Genomic DNA, 13,259 nt, shown 5'->3' with positions numbered 1-13,259 from the left:
ATAAATCCCCATAATTTAACATTCAAAGTTCACAAATTGTTCGAGAAGCTCTTCTGCAGCAATCGTTACAATTATGTTATTATCTATATTAAGCTACTTTTTTATATATATAAAAAAATTATCCATAAGCTCGACGGACAATTTTCAAAAAATAACAGATTGTATTTGCACACAACGCGTGGATCGAGATACTAGCTAATATTTCTAAAACTTGATTCCGAGTCCCATGCTATGCCGAAATAGTAATTGGGTGAGAGATACTCTAAATAATAGATGAATATGAAAATTTAATGTGGAGAATATATAAAATTTGACTCCAATCTGGCGCCATCCCCTGCATTAGGGAGACGTGGGGATGCATACGTCTCCATATTCATGGGCCAAACCTTTTTTTTTCTTTTTTCTTTTTTTAAAATCAACAAATTAAATCTTTTAGAAAATATTTAATTGATTGGGACAAAGAAATGAAAAGACAAGAAGAATATTTATGTTTGCATTTTTTCATGATTAATTCGTTTAAAAAAAATAGTTTCGTGTGTGTGTGTGTATATATATATAATCTATGATAAGTGTTTTACACAAATCGAATTTATTTGTTATATTTTTATGAAAACAAAAACATGTCAAATTATTATTAAAAATTAAACGTGTGGTTTTTTAATTAATCATAGATTGGCATAAAAGTAGGTAAATTGATTTTTTGAAATAAATTGAATCTATACTTTGAATGAATTGAATGATTATGAATTGAGAATATATACTAAAAAATCATGTGTGTGTGTGTGTGTGTAAATATCTTCTGTTTTTTTTTTGTTCTAATTTGTAAGCAACAATTATATAATTTGCAATGCGTGCATGCATGTATGTAATTCGACAATGTTCCTTAAAATAATATCGTATTTTTCGTTTGTTTCCCTTTGTTTTAAGGTTAAGACAACTCTGAAATTGAAAGTGACAACGAAGCAAACTGGCTTAGCCACGAGACAAGAAAATTTTGGCTCTTTATTTCAATAGCTCGTTTATGAATCAATTTTTTTTAAAGGAAAATATCTCCTTTTTTCTATAATATATTATTAAATAAATCGTTATATGTAGTTTTAGTCTCGTTTTTATTTATTACAAATTCCAAAAAATTATTGTCTGGTTTTTATTGAGTACAAATTCCAAAAATTTATTTCAAAACATTAAAATTGGGAAAATACTCCACATATTGTTAGGTCTTCCATTTTCTATAATAACATGATATGTTATTGATCAAGATAATATGATTTAAATAAAAAAACCGAAAATACGAGCAAGTAAAACCAAAAACTGAACCATAATTCAAATTTATTATTTTTGGTTTTGTAACTTAAAACCAAAATTATTATGGTTTGATTATGATTTTATGTACTTCAAAACCAAAGCAGCTGTTTAAATTGTACTTCGATCAAATAAATATTTTATTTATATTTAGACTATCATTAACTAAATGTAATTTTTAAAATATATATATATATATATATATATATATATATATATATGTATGTATGTATATATTTATACTATTGTATTAAGATTGAGACACTTATGGTGTGTTTGGTTGAGTGGATTAAATAAGAATAGATTAATAGTCCAATATTTATCGTTAAAATTTTAAGTTATTTTAATAATCGTTTTGACCCGGTTTAAGATCCAATTTTATGGATAACTATTTGATTAATAAAATTGGATCTTAAACCGGGTCAAAATGATTATTAAAACATCTTAAAATTTTAACGATAAATATTGGACTATTAATCTATTTCGGTCTCATGGTCTGTTTCAATAATTATATATATTAATAAAATATTAAAATTTTAATGCAAATTATATGTAGTTCAGCGGATAGAGTCATTGGTTTTTGGAGTTTAGGTTATAGGTACAATTCTCACTGATCTCATTTTTTTATTCTTTTATTTTTCAATTTATTAATTTATATATCAAAATTACAGTGTAATCCGTCACTATTTCTTATAATTATATTTTGATCCTCATTTAAATATAAATCAAATTAATTATAAAAAATATTATACAATCACACAACGTGTGAATCGACGCACTAGTATATATTAATTAGCTGAGTACGCATGATAATTAAGATATATATTAACAGAGTAGTCGGCGTCTTTTGTCCATTAATGGCCTCTGGTTTTGTCAAACAGCCTCCAAGTCAATTAATTATCCCCATCACACCTCGGCCTTTTGTCGGTTTATTTCATCCTACCTATGCGGGCATTGCCCCCATGATAGGATGGATGGTCAAGATTTGTCCATGCATATGTAGGACCCACTTTTTTTTTTTGAAATTGTATGTTTGACAAGATCTTGGTCATCCATCCTCTCATGGAGGCAATACCCACATGGGTAGGATCTCATTAACCCCTTTTGTCCATATCAAATTAACAAGAGGAAGTTTTTTTGAAAAAAAATTGGTTTCATGGTTTATATATATATATATATATATATATATATATATATATATATATATATATATATATATATATATATATATATATATATATATGTAATGTAATATTTTTTATGAGTTGGATGTGATAGTAGATTCACCTAGTAAAATTGACATGTGTAATGCTCTGTCATTAATTAATATAATTAACTAATCTAAGTCTTCAATAATATTATCGAAATTGGTTACCCAATGCATCTATACAATTTAACCAAAAAAAAAAATCTCCTAAGATAATTATTATTTCGTGACCTTTTGTAGCTCTACGAAATTCCAAAATTATCCATCCCCTGTTATTTTACTGGTCCATAAAAACACCTCGTATTCTATAATTATTGAACAATATTAAATAGTTATTTATGCAAAGAATTTTTTTTAAATAAAACATTATATAAACACGCAAATTGTGTACATACGATTATTCTAAATAACGACTTAACGGATCGATGTCAAGGTCGGACCATAAATTTAGGCTGTCCCCAAGCGTAACCCGAAATACAGTACGACTTTTTAAACTATTTGAAGAAAATAAAAGATACAATCTTATAGAAAAAAAAAACATGTATCATAAGTTAAACCGTAAACCTAAGGAACATAAAATATTATTTTTGACGTCATATGGATTGGATGAAACAACAACACGGGCTTTAAAAAATAAAATCAGTGTTTTGGCCCAATGGGTCGTATCCCTCTTACACTGTCTTTTCATGACAATCACTTGTGTTGTAAACCATAGTGGACCATTGCAGCTCGTAATTTTTTTTTTTGATATAGTTTTGTTATGTTGTCCACCTACCGTGTCAGCCTCTGTATCCATTAATGAAACGACGCTAACCTATTGAATATAAAATTTGAATATAATTCATCGCATTCAATGTATCAGTGTCATCTCATTGTGTTCACAAGAAAGTTTCACCTTATCTCGATTCATTTAATATTGTACATTATCTCCAACTATGTTAGTGGCCCGACTTTCTTTTACGTTATCGAATAATGGATCAAGAAAAATTAAAGACTTACATTGTATAATATGAGTGTTAAATTGCACATAATATATTTTTAGGCACAAGCTCAATAACAAATATCATCGAGTGTAAGAGTCACAGCCGAAAATAGTTATAAAAAAAAAAAAAAAAAGGTGGTACACACCTAGACATCGATAAATTAACGATGAAATAGAGTAGCAGCCAGTTGTCCAATCCTGAGGTCAGGAATTGTTGTTTTCCCTCACATCAATTCAAATATGGTAATAAATAGTCTGCCACCCCATCGATGGAAACAGATGGGTATTCAACCTACCAAATATTTATTCCACACCCACGCTTTTTGTCCTATGATTTTAATGTCTTTTTCTTGTTGTTGTTTCGATATATAATTTTGATATATTTTTTATTTATTATATTTTTCTTCATGTTTTTATACAATTATTTCTTTTACGAAAATTCATTTGAAACGATATATCAATCAATTTTTGTCCTAGGATATTATTTTTATTATAAATATGAAACTAATGATTCGTCTGACAATGAAATATTTATGAAATGTAAACATATCAAAGACCTATTCTATTTAACCAACATTAAGCTGATCCACCATGGACCTCGACTCATACTCACACATCATTGTTGGTCATTAGTCGTTAAGATGGTCGAGTATAGACAACCGTCACTCATAGAATATCTCACTCCTAGAAAGTGTTTTCTTTCGCCTCCCCCAATACTTGAACACAGGATCTCCAGACATAAGTACTTAGATTCTTAAAGTATTGGTACCAGTTTTATGAAATATACTAGCTTAAAATATTCATTATAAGACTCGAACCGTTGTATTTCTTTCACAAAATTATGCTTTTTACATGAGTTACTCTGTGTTACATTAAAAATATTTTTATTCCTATCCTAATATCATATTTATATAAAATTTAATATATATTAGTTAAATATCCAAATGTCTACATTTAACCACATTGATGCAGCATAAAACAACCATTCTTGCATGGTTTCTCAGTTTACACGTGACGCGAGGCTAACCTGCGCCGACATGTACACTAAGAGCAGTTGCCGCGTACACTACACAATAGATAAACATATGCACACAAAACGACGAAATTTTACTCATAAATTCATTCGAATCAACGGGTACGGGCTGTCGCGGGTAACAGCACACATCCGCCGTTGACACCGGCGTCGAAACCCACGGCACGGCACTTCACTGAGTTATGTCGCTTCACCGGAGAAGGAGAGGAAAACGTTGCCGGGAAGATATTGGTTGTCCGGCGGTAGTTGCCCAGCCATTTCTTCTGCATGAAGCGGTGTTTCCTCCACGGCGGCAGGAGGAGGCCTCTGCAGTTCAGAGATCTTTTAGCACCGTCGCTCATGACCTTGAGAATTCGCTTTAAAATATCGTTGGTTCCCACGAAGACCGCCGGTAAGCATTTCAGGAGACGGTCATAAGACTCCGTAGGTCTCGCGATTTCAAATTCCGAAGCGAAATCCAACTCGATGAAATATCTCATGTTCTGTTCCGTCCGGATGACGTCGATGAACTCGTGGTTTCCGGCAGAGAGTCCGCCGGAGCTCTCCCACTTGGTCTTGCAAATCGCCACATTATAACCGAAATTTCTCAAAAACGCCATCACATTTCTCCTCGTAGTCTGTTTACTAGATTTCACGCATGCGAACACCTGCAGAGCTCTCATAACATGTCCCAAAAGCGCCTCCTGAAACAAATCCCTCTGATCCCGCAGGATAGGCTCAATCAAATCCACATTCACGTCATTCGAATCACAAACACGTTCAGCATTATCCTCAGAGACTTCGGTACCATCCGGAGCCGAATCCCCTGCGTCACCGTCGAAACCAAAGAAAAGACCGGAGAGACTCAGCGAGATGACGTCATCCCCGTCGTGAGCGCTGTGCTCACTCCCGCTGCTCACGTAACCCAGATCAAATTCACCCCGGCCGACGATCCTGTCCTTCACCCTCTCATCCAACGGGTCAGTCACTCTCTTCATTCTCGCGTACATGCCCTCAAATGAACCTAAGCTTCTTGCTTTTTCTCGAAGAAAAAACACCGATCTTGAGCTTCCGACAATGAGTTTCTTTTATAAAAAGAATTAACGAGCTGATAAAGCCGAGGAATTTACTAAAGAATATTCGATATTTATAGTAAAATTAAAAAGAATGGAGATTGCACGGATAAAGATGGAACTGGTGGGAAAGTATATACCTCTTGCAGCATCAGGCATATCCGTTGGATTATTCTATTCGTAACGGATCCGATAGGGCCACGTGGACCAATTCTCGCCCTTAAAGCACGTGGCAGGCACCTGGCAAACGTTTGGGGTTTTTCCATATTTATTTTTATCTGTTAATAAATAATATTGGGTGATTATTTTTTGTGAATTTTTTTTTTATATTTTCAAAATTTTCATATATCTATCAATATATTAATAAAAGTTCAAATTTTTAATTATACAATTTAGTGGATAAAGCAACTGTTTTAGAAGATTGCAGGTTCTCAACGTTTCTTGACAAAATATGTTTTTTTTTAATGATTTGTTATTTCAAAATTGTTATTTATTTCCTTGGTATTATTCAATATTATTTGAAACCAAAAACAAATGCAAAAATTTGTATGAGACGGTCTCATAAGTAATATTTTGTGAGACGAATCTCTTATTTGGGTAATCCATGAAAAAATATTATTTTTTTATGCTGAGATTATTATTTTTTATTGTGAATATCGGTAGGATTGACCCGTCTCACGGATAAAGATTTGTGATATCGTCTCATAAGAGACATACTCTCGTACAAATGACATATTCATTCATATTCGTTTTTTAAAATCCAGTCCCTTATTACTTCCTACCTATTTCTTCTTCTTTATCTTGCAATAAATTCTTTATATATTTATTACAATATATCTGTTAAATGTCCCACATCGGTTAGATAATTAACTTTTGAGTGGCATATATTGGCTTGGACAATCCTCCCCCATTGAGCTAGCTTTTGGGGTTGAGTTAGGTCCAAGTTCCAATATTAACAGTATCAATCAGAATTCCGAAGAATAAAAATAAAAATAAATTAAGAACAAATTAGAATCCATCACATAGTTATAATTATTGTGTGCGGCTCTTGGTGATCGGAGGAGGTGAAGAATAGAGACACAAAGTGGAGGTGGAGGTTAGTGATTATTTGGATGTGATTTTGTCCAATGTATATTTAATCCCATATCTTCAATAGTTTAATTAAAAAGATTTAAATAGCTTATGGTGATTTTACTTTCTTATCTTAGTACTATTAGGATATTCTCTTTTATTTATTTTTATAATTCGAAAACGTGTTAGTTTGTCTAGTGGACGTTTGACCAGAGCTTCGTGGGTTTAAGAATCCAATATCGTGTCTTAGGTTCCAAGAAAGTAGTGAATATTCTATTGGTATTGTCCTAATATCGTGTTACAAATACAACGAGATTATTAATTAATCTTATATATATGTGTGTATTTTCTCAATTTTAAATTTTTTATGAGACGATTTCACGATATATATAGTGTGACGACTAAATAGTTTCTAAATTCCCAATCCAATTACTATTACTACGTTTATCTCTCTTATTTTTTCGAATGGCGAAAGTGTAAAAGGGAGTGGAGACATGAATGCTGCAACACAAATGACTAGATGCATACATGAATCAAAATGTAAAATAGGTGAGAATGGAGATTTTAGAAATTAAACTAGAACTACATGGGTACAATATTCATGTTCCAACAACCCACTTCCTCGTCAATCAATTACTAAAGTAATAATTTTTTTTTATTGTTTATTAGTCGATAATTGACTAATGGCCTATTACATTTGGTCCAGTCATTTAATTAATGGTAACAATATGTCAATACAATTAAAATATATTTTAAAACATGAATTGTAGTCTAATCATGTTTTAAAATGGTAGTCTAATCATCACGTTTTTCAGTGGAGGCCTACCGTACAAGTTACACATGATGATAATAGTAACATAAAAACTCATATTCAACTATATTATAAATTAATTTGGTGATATATACATCTGTTTGAGTTATTTTTATTAATTTTTTATATAAAAAGTATTATGTTTATTGAAAATATAAATAGAATTACAAAAATTTGTGTGAAACGGTCTCACGAGTCGTATTTTGTGAGACGAATCTTTTATTTGAGTCATCAATTAAAAAGCATTACTTTTTATTGTAAATATCGATAGAATTGACTCGCTTCAAAGTTAAAGATTCGTGAGATCGTCTCACAAAAGACCTATTCAAACAGAATTAATTCGTTTCACGAATAAAGATATATCAAACTGTCTCATAATCAAATCAAAATTTTAAAAAACCTGATTAGAAAATGTTTATGTAAGATGCCAATTCTATAATGAGTGAGTCTCATGTGAGACCGTCTCACGGATCTATTAGAGGAATGATTTGGATGCAATAATATCCCGGATCTCATTCTTGTATTTATGTAAATAAATCATGTTAGAATCAATTTTCTTTTATGCAAGTCAATTAGGATCAATAGCATAAATCCTTTGTAATAGTTATATATATCCCTGTAACTCTCGTTAAACAATATATATACATTTTCTCTTCACAACCAAAGATTTTATCTCCTATCCCTTTTATTTTCTTTCATGGTATCAGAGCATCATTGGTTCTGAGAAAATATTCTTGCTGCAATGGGAGATGAAGGCAAGAAATCGGAGACCGGAACAAACCAATCGGATCCACTAATCTTACAACAATCCGATCATCCCGGTTTGGTTCTTGTCTCCAAATTATTCGATGGGAGCAACTACGGGCAGTGGAGTCGTGCAATGCGCATAGCCTTGAGTGCTAAAAAACAAAATCGGAATCATCAATGGGACAATCAAAGCACCGGAGACTGAAGACGACAAGTTTCCAGCATTTGAACGTTGCAATCATATGGTATTATCGTGGATTCTCAATGCCGTTCATCCCGACATTGCCGAAAGCATCATTTATGCTGAATCTGCACTTGATGTTTGGAATGATTTATATGACAGATTCTCACAAGGAAATGATGCTCGTGTCTTTGAGATTCGCCGCGAGATAGTGGAACACCGACAAGGACACCAATCCGTATCAATTTACTACACTAAACTGAAGGCTCTATGGGATGAGTTAGGATCCTATCATGATCCAATTGCTTGCCATTGCGGAGGTGTCAAAGGAATTCTCGAAAGAGAAGAGAAAGAAAAAGTCATGCAATTTCTCATGGGATTGAATGATTCTTTTTCCACCGTCCGTGGTTCAATACTTTTGATGAATCCTCTACCTGACACCCGCAAAGTTCATGCTCTTATATTGCAGCACGAGAGACAAAACGAAATTGCTGCCAATCGAGATACTACAGGATATAATGCAAATTTTGCTCAACAAAAGATGCGAATTCAGGGTCGGCAAGTAAAAGAAACTGAGTCTTATCGATCGACTGCTGGCGACAAACAACTGAAATGCTCTCATTGTGAATTAGATGGGCATACTGTTGATCGATGTTTTTATATTCATGGGTTTCCACCTGGACACCGATATCATGGCAAAAATGTCAAACCAAAGGGAAAGAAAAACATGAAGCCCCCATCTATTTCAAACGTGGAAACCAAACAATTCACTGCCAAGGAATATGATCAAATTATGATGCTCCTTCGCAAAGAAAATGGTAACAACGAACCCCTTATCAACACTTCAGGTAACAACTCTATTTCCAGTCATGATGTGTGGATTCTAGACAGCGGTGCCTCCGATCATGTATCAAAAAATCGGCCCAGTGGAAATGAATCGGCCGCTAAATATCCCACTGTGCAACTACCAAATGGAGGATATTCACAAATCAAATCTGTTGGAACCATGAATTTATGCAATGATATGAGTGTTGATGATGTGCTTTATGTCCCGAATTTCAAAGTTAACTTACTTTCCATTAGCAAACTCACACGAGCTTTAAATTGTAGTGTGACATTTTATCCTGATTTTTGCGTGTTACAGGATTCAACTACGAAGAAGATGATTGGGCTGGGCAGGCAGAGTAATGGGCTCTATTATCTTATCCAAAATCGGAGTCCACACTTGTCAAACACAGTCCATTACGTACCTGACCTCTGGCATAGGAGACTTGGGCACCCTTCTACCACTCCACTACAGATATTATCTCAAACTATTCCAGAAATTTCTTTTGATTTTAATAATATTTGTGATGTTTGTCATCTAGCAAAACAATCACGTCTACCATTTTCAACTAGTAATATTTCTAGCCATAAACCTTTTGATTTGATACATTGCGACATTTGGGGGCCACATAAGATTTATTCTTATTCTGGAGCACGTTATTTTTTAACTATTGTGGATGATTTTTCTCGATACACTTGGGTTCATCTCATGCGTCATAAATCTGAAACCCAATCCCTCATTAAAAATTTCTTTACTTGGGTCAAAACTCAATACAATCGTTCAATTAAAAACATAAGGTCTGACAATGGACTAGAATTCCTTTCCTTAGCACCATTTTTCAATGAGTGTGGCACAAACTTTCATCGATCTTGTATCTACACACCCCAACAAAACGGGGTAGTGGAACGCAAGCATCGTCATCTTTTAAATGTTGCTCGTGCCTTACGCTTTCAAGCAAATCTTCCTTTAAAATTTTGGGGGGAACATGTGAAGACGGCTTGCTATCTCATTAATCGTTTGCCTACACCACTTTTATCCAACAAAACACCCTATGAGCGATTACACAAAAAGATTCCCCTTTACTCACACTTGCGTACATATGGCTGCCTATGTTTTGCCACAAATATCCATCCTACTCACAAATTTGCTGCCCGATCACAACGATGTGTTTTTCTTGGGTACCCATCAGGGCAAAAAGGATATCTTGTTTATGATTTCACAGAAAGAAAATTACTCACCTCACGAGATGTTGTTTTTCATGAAAATATTTTTCCATACTCCACCATGCATAATAATGATCAAGACAACACACTAGTTTTGCCCAAACCAATAGAAATAGATGAAGAGGTCATCTCCACTACTTCACCCACACAAAACAACGGGATTGCTCCCAATAACCCCACTAATTTTGAACCACCTTATCAACCAGATCTTGAAGCTACATCTGTAGTGACCAAAACTCGAAGAATCCCCGAGACAAACCTTCGACAATCCACTCGCCAAAGACGTGTACCATCTCACCTCCAAGATTATCATATCAACCATACTCTTCCTGCTACAGACTCATCTCTTCCAGTTGGATCTGGCACCAAACATCCAATATCCAGGTATGTGTCATACTCCAATATTTCTCGGACTCACCGTTCCTTTATCCATGTTGTCTCACGTGTGTTAGAACCAGAAACATATGAGCAAGCATGCAAGGATCCAAAATGGATTGAGGCGATGAAGGCAGAACTTTCAGCACTAGAGGCAAACAAGACTTGGTCCCTCGTCCCTCTTCCCTCGGGGTGCCGTCCCATTGGATGTAAATGGGTGTTCAAGATCAAATATAACTCTAATGGGACTATCGAGCGGTACAAAGCCCGCCTTGTTGCCAAAGGATTCACCCAACGAGAAGGCATTGATTATCATGAGACCTTTGCCCCCGTCGCAAAACTCACCACATTTCGTTGTCTTCTTGCTCTTGCCTCTATTCATGGTTGGGAACTTCACCAAATGGATGTTCAAAATGCCTTTTTACATGGAAATCTCACCGAGGAAGTATATATGCACCCTCCTCCAGGTTTCCGTCGACAGGGGGAGTCACTTGTATGTCGACTTCATAAATCTTTATATGGATTAAAACAAGCCTCCCGATCATGGTTTCATAAGTTTCTGTCTGCCATCACAAATTTTGGTTTCCAACAATCGCAGGCTGATCATTCTCTTTTCACCAAGGTGTGTGGAAACTCATTCACATCCATTTTATTATATGTTGATGATATGATCATAACAGGGAATAGTCTAGAGAGCATAAACAATGTGAAAGTTTTCCTTGCATCGTGTTTCAAGCTTAAAGACCTTGGATTGCTAAAATATTTTCTCGGGGTTGAAATAGCTCGTTCTAAGATGGGAATTTCGATCAATCAACGCAAGTACACTTTAGATATTCTTCAAGAAGCAGGGTTACTTGGTGCAAAACCAGCAAAATTTCCTATGGAACAATCCTTGAAACTCACATTTACCGAGGGCGATATACTCAAAAACCCGACACATTATCGGCGACTAGTTGGGAAGTTGATCTACTTAACAATCACAAGGCCGGAAATTTCTTTTGCAGTTAATACGCTTAGCCAATTTATGCAACAGCCTAGGCGGCCTCATCTTGATGCAGTTCATCGTTTACTCCGATTCTTGAAGAATTCACCTGGACAAGGGCTATTATTTCCTTCTAAAAATGATTTGAATTTGGTTGGTTTTTGTGATGCGGATTGGGCTGGAGATATCACTACACGTCGATCAGTGACCGGATATTGTGTCTTTCTTGGAAAAGCTCTTATTTCTTGGAAAAGCAAAAAGCAAGCAACTGTATCTAGATCCTCAGCCGAAGCAGAGTATAGATCTATGGCATCAACCGCTTGTGAAATAACTTGGCTAAAGCACTTATTACGGGATTTGCACATTGCTCATCCCCAACCAGTGACGCTATACTGCGACAATCAAGCAGCCATGCACATTGCTGCTAATCCAGTTTTTCACGAACGAACAAAACACATCGAGGTTGACTGTCACATCATTCGTGAACGTATCAACACAGGTGAGATCAAAACAGCCTACATTTCAAGTGAGCATCAGGTTGCAGATATATTTACCAAAGCGTTGGGCCAGACCTCGTTTCACACGCTTGTTCACAAGTTGGGAGTTCTTGACATTCACGCTCCAACTTGAGGGGGAGTATTAGAGGAATGATTTGGATGCAATAATATCCCGGATCTCATTCTTGTATTTATGTAAATAAATCATGTTAGAATCAATTTTCTTTTATGCAAGTCAATTAGGATCAATAGCATAAATCCTTTGTAATAGTTATATATATCCCTGTAACTCTCGTTAAACAATATATATACATTTTCTCTTCACAACCAAAGATTTTATCTCCTATCCCTTTTATTTTCTTTCAGGATCATAATCTGTGAGACGGGTCAACCCTACCCATATTCACAATAAAAAGTAATACACTTAGCATAAAAAGTAAAACTTTTTATGAGTGATCCAAATAAGAGATCTGTGTCACAAATACGACCCGTGAAACCGTCTTACACACGTTTTTGTCTTCTATAATATCACAACAGAAAATATTAGATGTTTTAAGATGCATCCGAATCATATCAGAGCTATCCATATCTAGTTGAATGGTCCTTTTGTTCAAGTTTTAACTTAATTCAAGAACTCTTGGAACTCCATCGGTTTATATAATAACAAAGTATGTGTCACTTGCCAGGCCTATTCATGACTTGAATACCCCGAGTAAATTTGTATAGCATTAATCTCGCACGTTGTCATCTTTATATAATAATAATAATAATAATAATAATTTCGAATATAATATATGATTTCCATTTTCATAATGAAACCAAAATCATATGTATAATTCAATCCACATCCCACATGCAAAGCTGCCTTGATGCCAATGCCAATCATTTATATTTCTTTAATTGAAACAAAATAAAGCTTAAACTCATAATAGACAAAAGAAAAAAATTTGTGTAAAAAGTCTCATATGTC

At 34.3% G+C, this 13,259-nt stretch overlaps 1 protein-coding gene across 1 annotated transcript; it reads right to left on the bottom strand.

Moving 5' to 3' along the window:
• Positions 1-4,403: 4,403 nt before the first annotated feature.
• On the bottom strand, positions 4,404-5,841 carry LOC140813491 (uncharacterized). The gene has a single exon (XM_073171981.1). The coding sequence runs from the start codon at positions 5,511-5,513 to the stop codon at positions 4,620-4,622; it is 894 nt and encodes a 297-aa protein (XP_073028082.1). The 5' UTR covers positions 5,514-5,841; the 3' UTR covers positions 4,404-4,619.
• Positions 5,842-13,259: the final 7,418 nt, after the last annotated feature.

This window comes from Primulina eburnea, chromosome 1 (assembly GCF_022965805.1).
Source record: "Primulina eburnea isolate SZY01 chromosome 1, ASM2296580v1, whole genome shotgun sequence".
Taxonomy (NCBI): Eukaryota; Viridiplantae; Streptophyta; class Magnoliopsida; order Lamiales; family Gesneriaceae; genus Primulina; species Primulina eburnea.
Note: the sequence above shows the minus strand (reverse complement) of the source record. Positions and strands in the feature narration are given on the sequence as shown.